General features: G+C 32.5%; 1 protein-coding gene across 1 annotated transcript in view; it reads right to left on the bottom strand.

Annotated features, from left to right (window-relative positions):
- Positions 1–14,324: 14,324 nt before the first annotated feature.
- Positions 14,325–20,810, bottom strand: part of LOC133840167 (probable nuclear hormone receptor HR3) — a 28,107-nt gene continuing 21,621 nt past the window's right edge. Inside the window, exons 2-9 of the mRNA XM_062271852.1 lie at positions 20,418–20,645; positions 19,164–19,332; positions 18,932–19,101; positions 18,759–18,862; positions 17,574–17,720; positions 17,260–17,503; positions 16,086–16,236; positions 14,325–16,018 (exon numbers count right to left, since the gene is read on the bottom strand). Coding sequence (XP_062127836.1) covers positions 15,898–16,018; positions 16,086–16,236; positions 17,260–17,503; positions 17,574–17,720; positions 18,759–18,862; positions 18,932–19,101; positions 19,164–19,332; positions 20,418–20,645 — 1,334 coding nt within the window. The 3' untranslated portion in view covers positions 14,325–15,897. The remainder of the gene's footprint in view (positions 16,019–16,085; positions 16,237–17,259; positions 17,504–17,573; positions 17,721–18,758; positions 18,863–18,931; positions 19,102–19,163; positions 19,333–20,417; positions 20,646–20,810) is intronic.

The raw sequence follows: 20,810 nt of genomic DNA, 5'->3' as shown, positions 1-20,810 counted from the left end.
TCGTAAAATACATTTTAATCATAATTTCTTAAAATGAAATTTGTTTACTTTTTTTTTTGTTATTTCATATTCATATTTATTGAGAGCTCTTGAGGTATCTACATTTTTAGCTAATTAATGGAAATCGCTTCTTCAAATTTTTAATACTACTTGAAACTAATCCCAAGAATCTTAAGAAATAATTGCAAAGTAAAAAGATGACTAATTAATAAATGATTATTGATTTATTAAGCTTGTCATTAATGCTTTTACATTTATTGTGATATCAAAGGGAGGAGTTAGTTTCACATAATTAAAATTGAATAAAATTCAATATTTCGCTAAAAGTTTTCAATATGCCGCAACGCATACCCTGCAGCGCATGAAAAGTTTTGACTGATAGTGGAAATACGACTAGTATTACAACAACGATGGCAACGACAATGGCAACAGCAACAGCAACAACAGTGGCAGCAATAATTTCAGACGCACAACGACGTCGGCAATCACATTAGCAGGCACAATCTCGAAAATGCTCAGACAATGAGTACGAATGAGTAAGAGGCATGCTCAAAGGCGAAGCGTGGCAAGAGCAATGGGAACCGCCTCAAATACATGCCAACCACATTGTGAAAAGCCGCCAAACGTGTAGCAACAACAAGCTTTAGAGGGAAGGGGAGGAGAGGAGGAGAGGAACAAGCGTCAGAGCCAAAGTCAAAAGCGTAATTGAAGCTTGTGCCTCAGTTAAACGCAGGTTGATTATGTCTACTGGCTTTTCATGGTGAGCCGCGGCGGCCGCAGACAACGAGCAGCAACGAACAACGAACAACAACAACAACGAGCAACAACAAGAAAGATAACAAACAACATGTTGGCAGCACCAGGTTCAACTTGCCACAAGGATTATGCAGCCTGTAGCTGCTTCCTGGTTGCCTAAAAGCCCGCAACCGAAACTGTAACCGTAACGTACACACCAAAAAAAAAAAAAAAAGCAAAGTAAAAATACTAAAAACACTAACTGAAACTGAAACCGAAACCGAACAAATCATTTGATTTTCAGCCGTATTCCATTTGCCTTCCCCACTCGCCCTCCCCCTGCGCGCAACAAACAAAGTCAACGCAAATTGCGAGCTCTATGGCACGTTGAAATATGTCGCCGTTTGTGGCAACATTGCTGCCGCTGTTGCTGCCACAGCTGTGACTCCTCCTCGTTCTCCTCTTGGTTACCACGTTGTCCGCCCTCTGGAATTGACAGTTTTTGACTGTGGCAATTTAAATGTGCAACGAGGCTGCAATAACAACATCGTCGTGATATGGCAATTGACTTGATTGGTATTGCAATTCTGGCCAACGGCGCATTTCATTTAATGGCTAATCCATCTAATACAGGAAGCGCAGCGAATCGTATTTGCATACCTAATGAGACGAGCCGCCGCGGCGTCAAGTGACACTTAATCATGTGATTAATCTAGTGGTAATCGCTGAGTACTTTGTACATTGCGACAAACAAAGTTTGAATAAATAAGCTTATAATAAACAGAAAGTGAACTTAATTTTCATGATTAATTTACAAATATAATATACTATTTTAAAAACATTCGAAAGCTTCAACTTAATTTCATTATAACTGTCATAAAATTGAGTTAGACATTTACTATTTTGAAAGCACATGAAAGTTTCTAATTGAGCAAACATTAGATGCTAAAAATTTATAATTGTAATGAACAAAAACAATGTTAAAATGGACTTAAGATTAATTAAATTAATTTGCTATTATAAAATACTATTTTAAAAGCACATGAAAGCTTAAAAAACTATACTGTATTAGTAATTAGTTTATTACACTTATAAACTTAAAATGTGATAACCTTTATTTGTCTTAAATCAATTTACCACAAGAAAATTATGTTTTTAAAACATCAATATAAATCTTAAATTTTTAATTGCGTTGTATCTTATTTTTAAAGCAAGGAAATAACACCTACATTTTATATTACTAAGCTGTACTGTTTTAAAAGCAGGGTAAAGCATCTAATAAAGAAAGCTGTAACAACTAACTTTTATAAGGTTTTTGTTTTTATAATTATAAACATAAATTATGATCATTAATATCATTATCAATAAATAAAAATAAATAAATTGAAGTTAAAGCTTCAACATTAAAACTAAAGTTCAATTACAACTTGATTATTAAATTTATAAACTTAAGTTGTGTTCATTAAGTGTATTATTAAATATCGCTTATATCTTTTTCTGCAACAATAAAAAATAACTATAAACTTCACATTACTAAGCTTTAGGTGCAATAAAGATTAATTTAAATCATCAAAATTTTCAGCAAATGCTAAATTAATTGTTACAATATCTAAAAATAAAGTGTCTTTGCTCTCCATTGAAATAGAAAATATTGCTGTTACAACTTGTTTTGCGGGTCATATCATTGAGTGCCTTGAATGCACATGAAAGTAGAGTTACAGGAAGCTAAAGATCGATTAAAGAAATATATGAGTGATGAGTGTTAACGTAAGTGTTGCATTTAATCAAATGGAAATACATTAAAAATTAAAAAAAGCTTAAAAGTATGTATGCTCAAGATTAGAGTAAGCAATCTGAGTGTAATCATTAAATTATCTAAGCTAATTACATGATTAATTATCGCATTGCTTTGTGACAAGTTGTGCCCGTAGCTTACTTTACAACTAAATTAGCTAAGCTCGCCTTATTCCCATTTTTTTTGTTGTTTGTTGTTGTTTGTTGACTTGCATAGCTTAGGCCATAAACTGCGACTTGTTAACTGGTTTTAGACCCATTTTTTTGCTTATGTCGAGCACTCCAATTGCATAATGTTCATACAACAATGGCCAAAAACGACATTTTGAGTCGGTCAGCAGCTCATCCGCTGCAATAATTCAACTGCAACGTGAATTTTCCGCACAAATTAGCAGGTAAAATAAAACTACAAGTTTTGCGTTTTCTCCACAAATGATATAACGAGTGAAAAGTGTTATAATTATATGTGTTGTTAGAAATCAGTATTATTATAGTATAGTAATTGTGTATACATATATTTGATATGATTTATTGGCCAAATGAAAGTGCTGTGTGCTGTTTGTTTTGGTCATTCGTTGTTTTTGTATTTTCGTATTTTCGTATTTTTGGTTGGCAATTATATTTGATGATATAATCGAAGACCGATTCATAGCAAAGTCAAAATCCCAATGCTTGAGTAAACAAATTGCAACCGGTTACCGGTAACCGGTTCGTCTCCGTTCGACTTGTTACTCGTTAATAGTTACGTTTAGCTGGTTACCGGGTCCGAGATGCAGATATGGATATAGAGTCACTGCCGTAGTTCCAGTCCGGGTGCAAAATATATAGCTCTGGGTCCGGTTATGGGGCGTATACATAATGGACACATTGCCAAAGTGTAAAAATAAAGATACAATATTATTAATTGAACGTCGCTGAGGTGCATACACAAAAATCGCTTAAGCTTTGGCTTTGACTTCGGACCAGGTCATTAGCAGCAAATTAAGTGAATGTGACAACGACAGCAGCAACGGCAGCAGCAACAATAACAACAATAACAACAACAGCAACTGCGGAAACAACAACAAAACCACAAAGAGCAGAGACTGAAAGCCTTTCAATCAATCGCTCGCTTGCTCGCTCGCTCGTTGCCCGTCAATATTTGTGCAATAAAAAACTGGCGCAAGGCCAAAAGGGATTCGCTCGTTCAATCAATTGGGCCCCATCGGTGGAGGCCACATTTGGCTAACCTGTTGGCCGTGCGGCGCCACAAAGAAACTCATGAATCGTAACGTATCGACAGGCGGCAAGAAAGCCTTTCGCTTTTCAGCGTGGGTAGCTTGACAAGTCTTGTGATTTGCGAAGAGTTCAAGTTCACTATTGCTTGACAGATTGATTTAGAGAATAATTGCTGTCTTTGTATATAACATTTAATATTATTATTAAATTTACCAATTTATAAAGAAGTGTCGCTGGAGAACATTTGTGTATTTATCATGAACCAGTATGAAAATTAGATAAGTTTTATATTTATATTCGCTATCTGAAGAAGGATGTTATAACTCTGTGCCTACAGGAAATTTGCGTAACAAGCAGAAGGAAGCATCTCTGAACCCTTAAAGTTTATATATATTCTTGATAACAGACGAGACGATGCACATTGGGATGAAATGCCTTTATTTTGGCCATAACCGTAATTTTAAAGCTAGAAAGTTGAAACTTGGAGAATTTGCTGCTTATATTATTTGTGAATTTCGGATTTTTTTATTTTTTATTTTTAATTTTTTTTTTTTAGTTTTTATTTTTTATTTTTTTTTGTTTTTAATCACCTCTAAATCGTTTTCCGGAAAATCATTTGGAATTACCCAGTCAAAAGAGGCCTTGACATTGCGATTTGAATCCAGCCAAATTTTTAGTTAGTCACCCCGACGAAGAGAAACCTTGCTTGTATTTATTGAAATATTTAACCCCCCCGCAAATTCCCGCAAATTAATTAAATGCTACCTGAATATACACATAATAACTCATACTACCACATAAGTTGTTATTTGTAGTCTGTTGTATTTTGCTAGATATGCTCCACGAAACACAAATATTTTAAGGTTAGAACCAACAAAACTAATGCTTACGTATTTCATTAAAAACATGACAACACAAAAACAAATATAATTAAAACCTTATACAAATATTTTCTACATACCATGAAGAACATTTTCCAATTTAAGGTATTTTAATAAGTCAAACTGTTTAAAAATACGACAACGCCAAAATTAAGAAATTTGACTAGTCAGCAAGCTTGCACGCACCACGTGGCAAGAACAGCTGACTTTAAACAGCTGGTGCAATACGAGGGCTGCGCAATAAAATTCAAATTAAATATTTTCGATGTCTAGGGACATTTCTAAGCTTGAAATAATTGCAACATTATTGATATATTACCATGAACTTTTTAGGTTTAACGAAATAAAGGCCTTTCATCCCAATGTGCGATGTAGGCATGTCTGTCTGTCCCTATGAACACCTAGATCTCACAAACTATAAGAGATAGAACTATAATTTTTTCAGCAGCATTAGTTATGTTTGCACGCAAATCAAGTTAGTTTCAAATTTTGGTATGGGGTCTTAGTTGCTTTGGCTGACAATCTGGTATATTGTGCCGTCTATGGTATATCCTGTCTAAAATAATCGAGAGAATTGATACACTTCTAGACTGCGTCATATAATTGTTTTCACCTTTTCTTCATATACTATGTCAACAACAAATATTTTATGTATATTTATGTATTCTGCCCATGGCGATTCTTTCGACTGCCCTCAAGCAAGATGAATATAGAACTGAATAATGCTCTTAAATCTACAAATAAATCAGCTCGAAACATTTAATCTGTGTTAATATAAAAGCAATCAAATGTTATATTAATGATAAGAGATAAGCTCTCACAATATTGTCTAATGATCATCTCCGAGCGATAGACTTCATGATAATGCAATTTAATGGAAATTTAATTAAATTGATTAAAAGTTGCTACATCAACGCGTTTATTTATTTAATCTGTTTATTGAATGTTTAGATGAGAAACGAATATGTATAGATCATTTATTACATAACTTTAATATTCAAGATTCGTATGAAAGGATATATAGAGGATAATCATAGTTTAACTTACTTTTACGTATTTTCATCTCTATTGAAAGCATTTAGAGACTTACAATTTGATACATCAAAACACAAAATACAATAAACATTTATCTATTTGAATATAAAAATAAATCGCTGCATTAAACAGTCGATCGATTTATTATTCAGAACGTAATTTCTTAATGCATCAATTATATATATATATAAATGATTACATGATTGAGTTAAATATAGAAACTTCAGCTCTTCAAATGCTCACTTCTTCATCGCTTCCTTTCGGGCGAATTAGCATCTTAACTTCTTTCAGATTAATAAAATAACAAGATAGATGCCAATATGGTACATTTAAATTACTGCATAAGAAAAAACAAAAATTAATAATTATGTGTATTCCATCAAAAATAACAATTTGCAATATTAACCAATCAAAACAAAGATTGTTCCACCAGCCACTTTCGTTAAGATCTGCGCAACTATAAAAATCACCAATTTCGTAGGAAGTTGCAAATTTCATGTTTTCGCTGTTTCTCATCGCATCCTCAATAATAGTTCCATTGAATTTACTCAAACTCAGTGCGTATTCATTGACTTCAGCAGATATTTTGAAGTCATCATAACGAGCGTTGTAAGTACTTCCATTCACAGCAACCATATGTATATAAAGTTCGTAATGCTGGAAACTCATGATACGATATATTTTCTCGAGCCCGCGGAAGAAATCACTCTCAAGGGAACCGAAACCGTTGCGATACGTTGCCCAATTCCTTGAAATCCTCTTTTCCCTCAACTCGTTGTTGTATTACAATCCATCCAGGTCCAGCCAACTGACTATCGCATAAAACATCGAAGAAACCTACAACAGAAATATTGAGTTGATGAACACCAGGAGAATCTCCAAAACAAGAGCAACTTGATGGGATAAAAGTTTTGGGTAAAGTCTTATTCAATGTATCAACTTCAGCTTGACATAGCTGATTATCTTTGTCTTTCTTTATTAACATATTTTGACTCTCATCGAGTTGCAACTTAAGTGTTTGCTGTTGCTCTGTAATCTTTTCGATATTTGCATTAAGTCTCCTGATACTTTCATCCTTTTCAAATAGACTAGAATTAAGGTGTTTTAATTGAACTTCAGAAGATTCTAAGGTGCTGGATTTATTTGCTAATTCTTCTTTACATGTATCATAAAGTTTAGAAATTGGTGTTAATGTGTCAATAATATTTTTTTGTAAATTAAACACTGATTCCAATTTATCAACTTTAATTTGACACGATTGCAAATCGTTTTCCGCTTTAATTACTTTGTTTTTATACTCATCTAATGGAGCCGAGTCCTTCATAAATTTTTCATGGATTCTCACAATTTCATGATACTTTTCAATTAGATCAGAATTTAATTCTGATTTAATTTAATTTCTTTCCCTAATTTTTTTGTTTTCTAACTCATTTCTAGCAAAGGTTTTACAGTTTCATAGGTCTGATTAAGGCATTGCTCTTCCATTTGTCCGTCGAATTCGCATGTCTGATAAGAAGAAGATGTAAACATTCTTAGCACTCACTGTACTACACTGCTTTATGTTATTGTTCTCACCTCTTCTGCAGTAGCTGTGGCCACCAAGAATATTTGAAGTATTATTATGGGAAAAAATTAGTTTATTTTTATTCTACTCATTTTGAATATTTCGACTGCACACGAAAAAGATGAATTTGAAACTAAAAGTTTAATTTAAAACGAAGAATTCAGCTCTGAGTTGCTTTGCCATTTTTGAGCCTTCACGTGATCAACGGATGTGGGTTCAGCTCAAAATAAGAAGGTGATAGCAAATAGTGTCAATGTCGAGAAAATGTCAACTTTCTATCGCCTGCCTTACAGAGGCTTCTTGATAATGAAACTAGAAGTGACGATAGCTTGTGAGCGATTCATTTAGTCTCAGATTTTGGAGGCTAAATAAAATATATTTAACAAGTAAGAAAGCTTAATGCATCAAGTACACTCGACTGTGAGATACCCGCTACCCATTTTGAATAAAAGTAATATATTTTGCGGTATTATTCTCAAAATATACCAAATATACTATATATAAAAATACTAAAAATATACCAAATGGTATATGTGGTATATCGATATAGTACCGCACTCAAAATATACCATAGACGGCACAATATAACATATTGTCAGCCAAGGCATCTCCGACCCTATAAAGTATATATATTCCTAATCAGCGTCACCAGCTGAGACGATCTAGCGGTGTCCGTCTGTCTGTCTGTCCTTCTGGTTCATACAATAACAGCTACAGTATTTACGATTCGTGAAAATTGGTTGGCGATCAGATAAAAAGAGTAGAAGTAGAAAAAATACTTTTGTATGCAAAAAAAAAACCCCTCGGCAATCGGGACCTAGCTGCTTTGATTGAGAGTATACTGTGTATTCTTTAGTATATTTTGTAGTTCTATTTCAATATACCAAATATAGCCTTCGCTACAGTTTAGTTTGTTTGCGGTATATTTTATAATTTATGGTATATTTTATTTTAATATACCAAATATATCATTTGCCATATTTTAGTATTTTTGTGGTATATAAATTTGGTGTATTTTAAGATTAATATCGGACCACTTGGTAAAATTAGATATGATTTTAATATTTTACTATTTCTATATACCAAATATAGCAGTTTTTAGTTTTTTGGCGGTATATAAAGTTGGTATATTTTAAGAATAATATCGCACTATTTGTAAATGTGAAATGTAATAAACAAATTATTAGGATATTCAAAACTCTTCCACTCGAGTGCACTCGTTAAATGATATTCGTGAGTGCTCGTTAAAAAGCAATAAAGAAAAATATGGCAAATCGCCCACTGTAATTATGTTGTTGAAACTGTGTTTATTACTGCCACAGCTATTGAAAGCTGAAACGCAACTCATCAAGCGCCGCTCGCCTTCGTCCAGCAGCAGCTCTTGGAGCGTAGCGAAAAAGGATTATCGAATTGTAAGTCCCGGAAGCCAATACATCAGCCAGCCTGTAGTCTGTAGTCTGTAGTTGTTGTTGTCTTCATTTCCTTTACAAATAAATTTTCACTTAACTATGTCGGTCGTGTGGCATGCAACATTCAATAAGTTGCATGGGGCAGCCGCAGTATGCTCATGTCGAATCATACAGCATCGCATCGAAGTTGAAACCGGGGGCATTGTTTGCCGTTTGCTCTCTTGTTTGTGACACAATTTTCCCGTTTGGCTCGTAAATTCAATTGACGGAAGCGCGTTAAAGTTGCAACAGCAGCGGCAGCTGTGGCTCCTCGCAAATGTTGCATGGTCCACAAATTTGTTGTCAATTTATACATAATGCATTTGCATGCGAACTGTAAGTCAATAAAGCTGTTCATACGTTCATTTGTTTATTTGTTTGCTCGCTGCTTGTTGCTATTATTTTTTGATTGTGCACTGTAATTTATGAGCGTGTTAAGGACACAATCATGTCCTGCTTCGACGCTGTTGCCACACTGTATGTGTGTGTGTGTGCTGACAAGGCCATTGGCTAAGCGGCAACTGGTTTCATATCAGCGTTTTGCTGAGCCAAGTGGCAAGACTTATTTGGCAAGTTCAGCAAACTTTTGCTATTGCCACACACAACACAAAACTAGACCAAAGCAAAGCAGTGCGGTGAGGCACTTGCCTTGATGGCCATAAATTCAAAGCGCTCTCTTGGCCATAAAAACGTAGCCAAAAACTTCAATCCTCTCCCTCTCCCTCGCCCTCGCCTCGCCCTTTGTCATTGTCGACACCTGCAATATATATGTTCGAAACTGCGACTAAACTTATTTTTGTGTGTGTCTGAAATAAACACCAATACAATAATGTACTTACATAGATACGTATTTCACACACACACACACACACACACACACACTCGCATTCGCATTCTCGACCACAAATGAACTCAATGCCACTTAGATTTATGGCCAGTCTCCGGTTGTTGTGGCTCTGTTCGCTTATGACCATTTGTGGTAGTTTGTATACACTTGTCAGACTGTGGCATGTGCCTCAGTCTATGTGTGTGTGTGTGTGTGTGTTGCAAGGTCACTCTGATGAAGTCAGCTGCTAGTGATAGTCTTTGGCACTAATGTTTACCTTTAAACCTCAACGCAAAACCAAAATTGTAAGATAAACTTTGCATTTGCCTTTTGTTTTTGTTTATTACGTGTTTTTGTGTGTGTGGCACCTACTTATTACACACAAGTAACTGGGGCAAGGGACACACACAAACACACAAACACACACACACACACTCGCACAGTCATGCAGCAGTTAAGCAAGCACAAAAGCACGTATTTAACTTGCCTCAAAGCAAAACTGACGTTTTGGTGCTTCGACAGCAGCTTAAATTAGAAAAATTTAATATCACGTAATGGCTTTAAGTATAGAAATTACTGCAAGAAATTGAATTGATTTTAAAATATTATATAATGGACAATAAAATATTTAATATTGAAATTTAGAATTTTAATCATAAGCATATTAATATTGATATTAGTTAAAATATAAATATTTCCACCTTTCCTATTTGCAAGAATTGTTTGCATTCATTGATTATGAAATTTCAAAAAAGACTCAAGTTATTTTAATCTTTTTAGAAAACGTTTGACAAAATGGATATTATTATTCAGTTTTTGCGAATATTCTAGAATATATTAAAAATATATATACTAAGATAAATGAGAATAAGTTAATCGAAACCATTAATGATTCAAGTTTAATGTTTAATATTTTCAAAAGTACATACAGATTTATTTAAACATTCTGTATTTGCCACAAATGTCATTTTATAGTTTTAAAAATAAAGTTTAAATAATTTTTGGCTATTATTCACAATCACTCTGTGGGTATCAAAGATACAAATATAAAATGAAATAAAGAGCATAAGAAGTGGAGTTTGGAAATCATTTGATAAATATTAAACTTTCTAGTAAGTAAATTTTTAAAATATTCTAATTAATGCATCTTGGTTATTCAAATTATGCATAAATCATAAATCATAAAAAGTATGATTTTTATTGAAATTTGAATTTTGAGCCACAAAATTAAAAACAGAAAAGTTTGGCATATTAATCTAACCAGATTTATATCATAAAAAAGCAGAGTGAGGACATTTTTATAAAACAAAATAAATTTTTGTAGTGAAACAAATTTCTTAAGCGAAAAACTTTGCTGAATCATTCTGCTAATGCACTTGAAACTTATGTTTGGTATGTACTGTATATCCCTATATATACTGTATACCATAAAACGCCTCATAATAAGTGCATGCATTTATTTACTACTTCTAACTTTAACTTTGTTTCTTCTGAAATACCAAAATGCAGGCAATCTTTAGAGTTTAAAATTGAAATCCTTTTCCATTCAAGGTAAATCTTGTATATTAAGATATCCTGCTGCTATCAACTTCCCAGTCAATTCATATATGTCAATGCTAATTAATATGTGCTATTCGATGACTCTTTTTTATTTCCTTGTGTCAATCAATCAGTGAAAACGGTTGCAGTTAATGCAACGTTTCATTAATTTACCTATTAAAGAGGCGGTATAATGAACAATGCCGTTGTCGTGTTTTGTTTTTGTTTTCTGATTGTCCAGTTCAGTGCCAGCAAATAAACAAACGAACAAATTGAAAATGCCATTAAGTACTTAGTTGATAATTGAAAATGCGAAACAAAAGCAAAAGTAAAAGAGCGGACTTATTCCATCCGCCGCTTTTAATACTCACCTAACGACAAGCTGGAAAAACTGCATAATTAAAAAGAGTACAAAGAGAGTACGAGTGAGAGAGGGAGATGGAGATGGAGTGAAAGAGCGAGCAAGATATTTGAATCTTTTCATTGTTTTGTTTTTCTTTTTTGTATAATTCAGATTACACTTTATTGTTAAGAATGAATTGAATTATTTAGTTTGTTTGTTTTTTTCATTTTTGCATTTTCATTTTAGTTGAAAGTTTCATACAAAACTCTCTACGAATTGTTTTGTTCTTCGTGTTGTGATTGGGTTTTTGTTTTTCATTCATTTAATCATAATCATAATAATAATAATGCAGTATGACATAATATATGTGTGTGTGTGTGTGTGTTTGTGTTGTTGTTGTTCTCAGGGTTTCTATATATTTCTGAAGTATATATAGAGACACAGCTTATGTAGAGATATATATATATATATATATAATTCGATTTACCTAGAAAACAATTTACAAATATATAAAAAACGAATTCATCTAGTTAAACTAAGCATATAAAAAACGATCTATACGCATTGTATATATATTCTTATATATACTATATACTTATGCTTCCTTTTTAGACTTTTTCTTTTTCTTCATCTTTCACAAACGTTCTCTTCTTCATTTATTGTTTTATCTGCTTTGCTTTCATTTTTGTCCAGCTTGCTTTTTGTTTTGTTTCAAATATTCTTTTTCCACTTTCGGCTTTTATCCAGGAAAAAAATTGTGTATACAACTGAGCCATAAATATTATATGGTATTTATGTGCTGTGTTCTTTTTTCGTTTTGTGTGTGTGTTTGTTTTTTTTTATTTATGTTCGCGTTTAAAAGCATTTAAAAAACCATTAAACAAAATACACAGGTGAATAGCAAAATAATAGTTCGAGAAATGCGGCGAAAAGCGAAACAAACCGGAAAACTGAAATAATAATTCCAAATATTGCGTATACGCCAGCGGCACCCAGAGTAAAATTCCGCCAAAGGTTCTGGAGCTACAGTATGCACTCGCTGTGATGACCAGCAGAACTGTTATTACATTTTTTGAGGGGGGTTTTCAAACTCAAAAAAATGGAAAGGAAAAAACTTAACTAAAAATCATTTGTAACTGTCAGTGGCAGGGCTGGGCCTACATTTGCATATGTATGGGTGATTGTATTCGTGTGTGTGTGTGTGTGAGTGTCGAATGTGTGTGTGCTTGTGTCTGCAATGTGCAACAGTCGTACTATGGCTACGCTTAATCATACATCATGAATAAATGAAGTTATTCAGCTGCTTTTTTTTGTTTTCTTCTTTTCTTTTGTATATAATTAATTTCAGTTTTTCATCATTTGCTTTTTCTTTTTTTTTACTTTTATTTAAAGTCATTTTGTGTGTGTGTGTTTGTTTTTGTTTTTTGTTTATAGAGGGACTTGGTTGTTGTTGTTGTTGTTGTAAATATTGTAACATAATTCATATGCCATTATATGCTAAATTTAAATGTAGATTTTTGTTTACTCGTGTGTTTCATCATTATCATAATTATTATTATTATTATTATTAAAAATTTAACCATTTTTTCTGTTTTCTTCATTTCTTTTCTTTTTTGCTCATTTTGCACTAAAAACTTAGCATAAAAATTTAACAATATATATATTTATTTCTTGTATATATATTATATATAGATACTTTTCTTTGTTTTCTTTCTTGCGTGTTGTTTTCTTTTCATGCATCAACTCAACTGCTTTTACTTTTAACTTTTCCACACTGCAAATTTTGCATTGATCTGTTTTTCCCATTCTTCTTCTTCTTCATCTTCTATGTATTATGTATGTTTTTTCTATGTTTTATGTTTTTGCTGGTTTGAAAGCTGCTCCCTTGCTTTGTATAAATTATAACTAATTCATTATTCGCTATATATATAATATATATGTATATATATACATATGTGTATATATGCATGTATATGTGTGTTGTATATATATAAAGTATTTACTATCATTTATTTTCTGTTTCTTTTTTTCTCTTTTAATTCTTAAGGCCAAAAATGTCCGAACGTAAAGTGTGTGAGTGTGTGTTGTGTGTGTGTGTGTTTGTTGCTATAAATGTTTTAAGGCCCAAAACGAAAACTGGCTAAAAGATTAATTAAATTAACGATGATGATGGAATTGCAATTGGTAATTTATTGTTGTTACTGTTCTTTTTCTTGTTGTTGTTGTTTATAATTTGTTTATATATTTATACGTGTATATTTAGTTTATTTAATAATATGCCTGCCTGTTGAAGGGAGGAGTTGGAGAGGAGTTTGTTGCCAACAAATCGATTTGGCTAATTGCAATTTAATCTAAAAAAACAAATGTAAATCAATGTACTTAATGGATTGATGAGGTGTCTTGAGCGGGGGGCGGCGGTGAAGGGGGCGTGGCGAGGGGGGCGATTAAGACACACCGATTATCACCTACAAAACGAAAGTTTGTGGTTCTTCTTGTTATTTTTTTTAACGCTACTTTAACTAATGTATGTATGTGTGTGTGAAGGGGTGTGTGTGTGTGAGGAGGGGAGTGTGTGCAAGTGTGTGTAACGTCTTTGTGTAGTCAGTCATTTTATTTGATAAATCAAATCGAGAATCTAATGCAATTATGATGACATCCAATTTGTATTTTTGTTTTTGTCTTTAAATGTAATTAATGTAGGAGAAAGAGAGGATGAGAGAGGGGGCGTACGACAAAAGGGGGCGTGGTTAGGGGACTGTCCGGGTTTTGTTGTGGCGTGCGGTCCATCAGTCTGTTTGTTTGTTTGTTTTCATCTCTTTCATTCTTTCTTGTTTTTGTTTTTTGTTGTTGGTTTTTTTTCTGTTTTTTGTTTTTTATTTCTTATAAGTTTCGCTTAAAACAATAAACTTGTAACTTGATAATTACGATATAATTTTCATCATTTTGTTTTTTGCTTTTTTTTTTTTGTTTTCCATTCTCAATATTAACTTTATCATTTAGTACAATTTATTTATGTATCTTTTATTGTATTTGTATATCAAAAGTGTTTCTGTTCATTTTCATTTTCATCTTCTGTTGTTGTTTTTGTTGTTGCTGTGTTTTAGCTAAACTATTAAAGTCTGTTAATGCTTTTTTATTTAAATTGTGTATTTTTTTTTGGTTTTTTTGTTTTATTCTCATTTAAATCTAATAAACCTTGGAACCGGAATTTTTTGGGGGAAAAATGCTATAAAATAGTTAAACGAAAATGATAAAGGTTTTTGCTCCTAAATGTGTTTTTCTTGTTTTGTTTTTTGCAACTTGTTTTTTTTAAAGTGTTAAACGTAATTGTAATTGTAATTATTTAAACATTAAACATTAATCATAATTATATAAGAACACATTTTTCCGAGATATTCGATTTTGTTTTTTGCATTTTTTTCTTCCATTTTTTCGTTTTTTTGCATTTTGTTTACAAAAATTGTATTTGCATTATGTATAAAAAATGATAATATATAAATGATTATATATATTTATATGTACGTAATGTAATTTTATATTTATATATATAAATTGGTTTTATATATATATATTGTATATATAATACACATGTTTTTAGTTTACAACAAAAGGCAGAGACAACCTAGAGGGTTAGAGCGGTGTTTTATATCATTTTTTTTTTTTTTTTTTCTTATTTTTATTTAAGGGACTTTGAACTGAGGAGGAGAAGGAGGAGGAAGAGGGGAGCATATCATGATATCAAGCTGAGCTAAGTTTTACACAAAAAAAAATGAAATGAAAATTTAATTAATTGCTTGTTCATTAAGTACTTGGCTAGAGGGCGGGGGGCGTGGCTATGTTTTGCTTACATGCTTTTATTTGCTTTGCATAACTGAAAACTATTTTTGCTTATTTTCGGTTTTGTTTAGTTTTGTTTTTGCTAAAATGCATTTTGACTTTTTGTTTTTTTTTTGTTTTGTATATATATTTTTTTGTTTTGTTTTGTTTTTGTTGTCTATGAAGCGAAATATTAACTGAGTTACGTTTTAAATTTATTAAATTGTATTTGCTTTTGTTTTGTTGTTTTGTTTTGTTTTTGATGTAATTAGCCTGTGTGTGTTTTCATCATTTGCATCCTTTTGTTTTTTATTTGTTGTTTTTTTCTAGAAAAAAGTATATATAATATTTTTGAAATATTTTTGCTTTGTTTTTTTTTTTTTTGTTTGTAGCTTTTAAGTGAGTCCTCGGCCAGGATCACATCCTTGGTTGTATGCTAGCTTAAATGATGATAAAGTTTTGTTTGTATTGATGTTGCTTGCTGTTTTGTTGTTGTTGTTGTTGTTGATTATTGTTGTTGCTGTTGTTGTTGTTGCTGTTGCTGTTGTTGTTATGCCGCCTCAGTCCTCCAGCTGCAGTGGCTGCTCCGGTGATGTTGCCGTTGCAGTTGCGGTCGCTGTTGCAAGTATCTGCAGCGGACAACCGGCTGCAACATCGGCCACAGAGCCAGCTGATGTGTCCATAAAGATCGGCTCTGGTTATGTCAGATCCTGTTGTGAATCTATTGAGAATAGCTCCTTGTACAGCGCTGGGAACACAACATTCGGATGTTGTTGCTTAAATTTGCTCAGCGCTTCCATGTGCAAAATCGAAATATCGCTGTAAATAAAGTGAAATAACAATTTATAGAGTTTGTATTGTAAAATGTATTGATTCAGTGACTAACCGGAAATTGGGTATGTTATTGAGGAGCGTGTCCAGCACGGTAACATCGCCCTTGAGCGGCGCATGATTCGTTTCCAGCTCCTGCCGTATTGCATTCATGCTCAGATTGAAAAGCCTCTGTATTTCCGTATTGCCGCGCACTCCATTGCGTTCTACAAAACAAAAAGAAATATATGTTTAATATATAAAAGTAATAATGTTTAAAAACAATTAAGAAAGATAGAGTCAAGTGTGCTCGACTGTGAGATACTCGCTACCCATTTATAATAAAACCACGACAGTGTGGTATTATTCTTAAATTATACCAAATTAGCTTACCAAAAATTACTCCAATATACTACAGACTATATGTGGTATATTGATATACCTATACTTTAAGAATATACCATAGAAACCAAAATATACCAGATTGTCCACCAAAGCAACTAAGTCCCGACAGCATCACACATTTTTCACATATAACAATATTTCTTAAATATACCAAAGACTATGTGTAGTATATTGATATACGTTTATGTTTGGAATATACCATAGAGATCATAATATAACCAAAGCAATTAAAATCTGTCATCATCAGACGCCTTTTCACATATCGAATTAATTCTTAAAGAACTTTTGCGTATTTTATTTGATTGCAACTTCATTTTTAGGAAAAATTAATACTGTAGTTATTATTGTAAGTAAATACATATATCGAAATAACAAAAAATATGTCGAGGAATGTATTTGGTATATTAATATACCAAGTATTAGGTTAAAAATATTTTAAAGAGTTAAAAAATATACAAGTTTGCCAATCAAAGCCATAGAGATTTGACTGCAGGCTACTAGTTTTCATGAAAAATTAGTTCTTTAATAACTTTTAGGGTTTTTTATCTGATCGCATCCAAATTTTCAGGAATAATACTGTAGCTACTATTATAAGTACTAAAAATCGAATACCAGAATAAATATATCAATTTAAATATACCGAAGGCTGTATTTTAAATATCGATATACCAGATTGTCAACCAAAGCAATTGAAAAAGTATTTTTTTCCTAAATAATTCTTACAGTTTTTGTCTGATCCCAACCAAATTTTGGCAGTAGTCACTGATACCTAAATTTTCTATTGTCACAAAGTTATAATACTCTTTTACTCTACAAGCAACAGAAATATAAAAAAGTGATCTCACCTGGCCAGAGCAGCACTAAGCTCTGATATAGCGCCAGTTCGGTTTCAGTCAGTTTGAGTTCGGCTATCGATTTAGCCGTTTGGAAAATGCGTGACACCAGACGCATCTCCTCCGAATCGGATGTGTAGAATGCCTCCTGAGGCAGCATCACATCGCCATACAGTACAGCATTCTGTGAGAGATCTAGCAATCTGGACATGCGAACAATCGCCAGCTCAAATGAGCCCGTCTTCAGCAACAATATCTGAAAGGGGAGTTGAAACAAATTTAGTAATACTTCATTATAGTTTAATATGTATTGAATGTTCACTCACCTGATCATCTTGACTGAGTCGCATAAAGCCCGGTATTAGCTTTGCAAATTCGATAATATTCTGTATCATTTGTGTCAGCTTCTCGGCACAGTCCAGCCAGAGCTCCTCTTGGCCCAGATTTTTGTAATAGAGTATGCGCGATAGATCCTAGTTGAAGGAAAGTTTAATTTATTATTAATATTTTCCGATTTAGAGAAATGGTAATTCACATATTTGTATTAATCTTGCAAACAATAACTTTTCAATGTTAGAGTTCTCTAAACTAAAATAATCAACTTTAAAGAAAGCTACAAAATGTATTCCTATTTTTCACTTTATAAATTTAAATTTGCATAAATGCGTAACACATTTCAAAACTATTTCCTTAATTATGTGCATAATATTAAAATAAATATAATTTAATCTGCTGTACTATGAATACTTCTATTTCAAGACTATACTTTAGTTATTTTTAAGCATTTATAAGATTAAGAAATTAATTTAACGTCCGAAAAAGACTGAGACTAAGAAGATTAAAAAAAAAATGAAAAACTTAAGTGTTTAAAAGGTTCTTTTCTGATGCTTAAACGAATATATGTATATTATATTAATGTAGATAAATCATCTTTTATATTCCTGGCCATTAGTAGCTCTATTCTTAAAGTATCCTACAGAATTCAGCTCAATTCTGACTAGCAAACTACAAATTAATGAATATAGAATGCGTTTTAGTATTATTTATAGCTTCTCTGCATTATTTGATGGTAAAGCTATAGTTTTTTCTTTTAAAATTGTTATATTCATATTTACAATCTTTAAACTAAATTTAGAAATAACTTTTCATTATTTTATCAGTAAATTCAAAAGTTGCTTTCTACTGTTTTTTCACCATATTCTTTGAAGTATTGTCGACTTTTCAAAGCTGACTTAAATGCATTAAATCTAATATCAATAGTATCTACTAAATCTTAATAATTCTCAGCTTTAGTTGCTTAAAAGGAATGTTCGAATAGTTATTATTTGTAACAAATTACTACAGTTGATTGTTAATTCATATTCCAGCTATCCAGAGATTACTTCTCCAACTTGCAAATCATTTGGATTAAAATGTTAGGACGCAATCCTTAGAATACTTTGTAGTTCAATCCCTACTTTAAAGTGAATTTCTATTCCTAAAGTCCCCTCTTTCTTCCTTCCTCATCTCACCTGTGGCTTTCGGAACATGTCATGCACAGATTCCAGTTTGGTATTTGTATTTGCATGCGCCTCCGCCAGAGTTTTGATCAGCACATCATTGATATCGCCGTCCGCTGCAAAAGTGTATCAAAGATTATTCGAAATTCTAAGTAAATTGACTTTAATGAATTCATTTGGCATACCATGACTAATAAATTCGGGATCGATCATTGTACTGCGTGGCTCGTATGTGGTGCTGTCCACATAATCGGCCGAGATATCATATTGCATCGTCTGTTGCGGGGTCACCGATGCCGAGTAGCCATATGGACTGCCATAGCCGACCTCGTTGTTCGAGTAGCCGCCGCTGTAGCTGATAAAGGAATTAAAAGTTATAGCAGAGTAAATACAATATATAAACAAAAAGTTGCTTACCTGTTGTAGTTGTTGTGCTGCAGCTGATCGCTGCTTGAGGGCGTCTGTGTATCGTACACTGAGCTATCCGGAGCGGCATCGCTTTGGGCACGCATCTGAGCTCGATGGAAACGCACCTCGTCCTCCACTTTTTCGCGCTGTTTCTTGGACATTCTGCCGAATTTTACAGCTGCAAAGAGGAGGGAATTAGTTGATGGTGATTTAGTATTTAATATTATATTTGATCGAAAATAGATTACTGATTGCTTGGGTCTTCGACTCGCTAGCTATCTAGTATTATATATAATGAAAATAACTTCTATAACTGTTTTTTTTTTTTATTACAAAATCGAAAAACTATGAAGGAATGTGCTCGACTGTAAGATATCGGCTAAGCTTTTTCAATAAACGCGAAATATTACTAATATTACTTCTATACTAAAATACCCCAATAAAACTATCATTGATATACCATCACATTCCAAATATACCGAAGTTTCAAAAATATACCAAATCTACAAAAGGATTTTGCCGTATAGAATAATTTCCAAATTTTGCATTTCACATAAAGATAAACTGTCATTGATATTCTTCTACATTCGAAATATACCAAAGATTTAAATATATACTATATTAGCAACCAAATTCACAGAGGGATTTTGCCGCATAAAATAATTTCTTGAAAAATTTATAAATTGCAGTTCACGCAAAAGCAAACGATCATTGATATACTACTACATTCAAAATATACTAAAGATTAAAAAATATACCATATTACCAGCCAAATCTATAGAGAGATTTTGTCGTATAGAATAATTTCTTGAAAAATTTCTAAATTTTGCAAGCCACCACAAAAAAAAAACTTTCATTGATATACTACTATATCATATTATCACTATATTGATATATTATACTACTACTACTACATTAAAAATATACCATATTAGCAACTAATACTCGAGGGCTTAAAATAACACCGTTCGTATTAAACAATTTCAGTGGAAGGAAGTCGGCATGACCAAAATATGTCACATTCTTGTAAGTCTCTTTATTGTAGTCTCTAAGATGAAGGTGTTCGTATGGACGGAGAGATTAGATATTCTTCCTGCATTTGTCGACAACATATAATGATTTTCTTATTTTATTTAGTATACTAAATCTAGTATTCAATACTTCATTTAATAGAAAAGAGAGTACTCCAAAAAATGCTTTATAAATGTATCTCTCAGATAAATATTGTGTATCTAAGTGAATGTGTTTGCATCATCTTCTTACCATCACGACTCATTCCCAGTTTTAGGCACTTTTGCAGTCTACAGTATTGACAGCGATTCCGATTAACGCGATCCACGACGCATTGCTTATTGCGGGGACACTGATAGTTCACAACGGAGCTCTGCGATCGCCGGAAGAAACCTTTGCAGCCCTCGCAGGTGATGACGCCGTAATGCACGCCCGATGATTTATCGCCACAGACTTTGCATGGAATTATTTCAATTTGAGCTGCAAGTAAGAAATAAAACAAATGGGTTTTCAATTAGTTATTTTGTATTTTAAAAGAATAAATAAAAACGAATTTTACTTATACCAAAAAAGACATAGAAATATGTATTTAACTATATTATTATTACATTTAGATTCCATACTTTCAATTGAAATGGAATCAAT

This window comes from Drosophila sulfurigaster, chromosome 3 (assembly GCF_023558435.1).
Source record: "Drosophila sulfurigaster albostrigata strain 15112-1811.04 chromosome 3, ASM2355843v2, whole genome shotgun sequence".
NCBI lineage: Eukaryota > Metazoa > Arthropoda > Insecta > Diptera > Drosophilidae > Drosophila > Drosophila sulfurigaster.
Note: the sequence above shows the minus strand (reverse complement) of the source record. Positions and strands in the feature narration are given on the sequence as shown.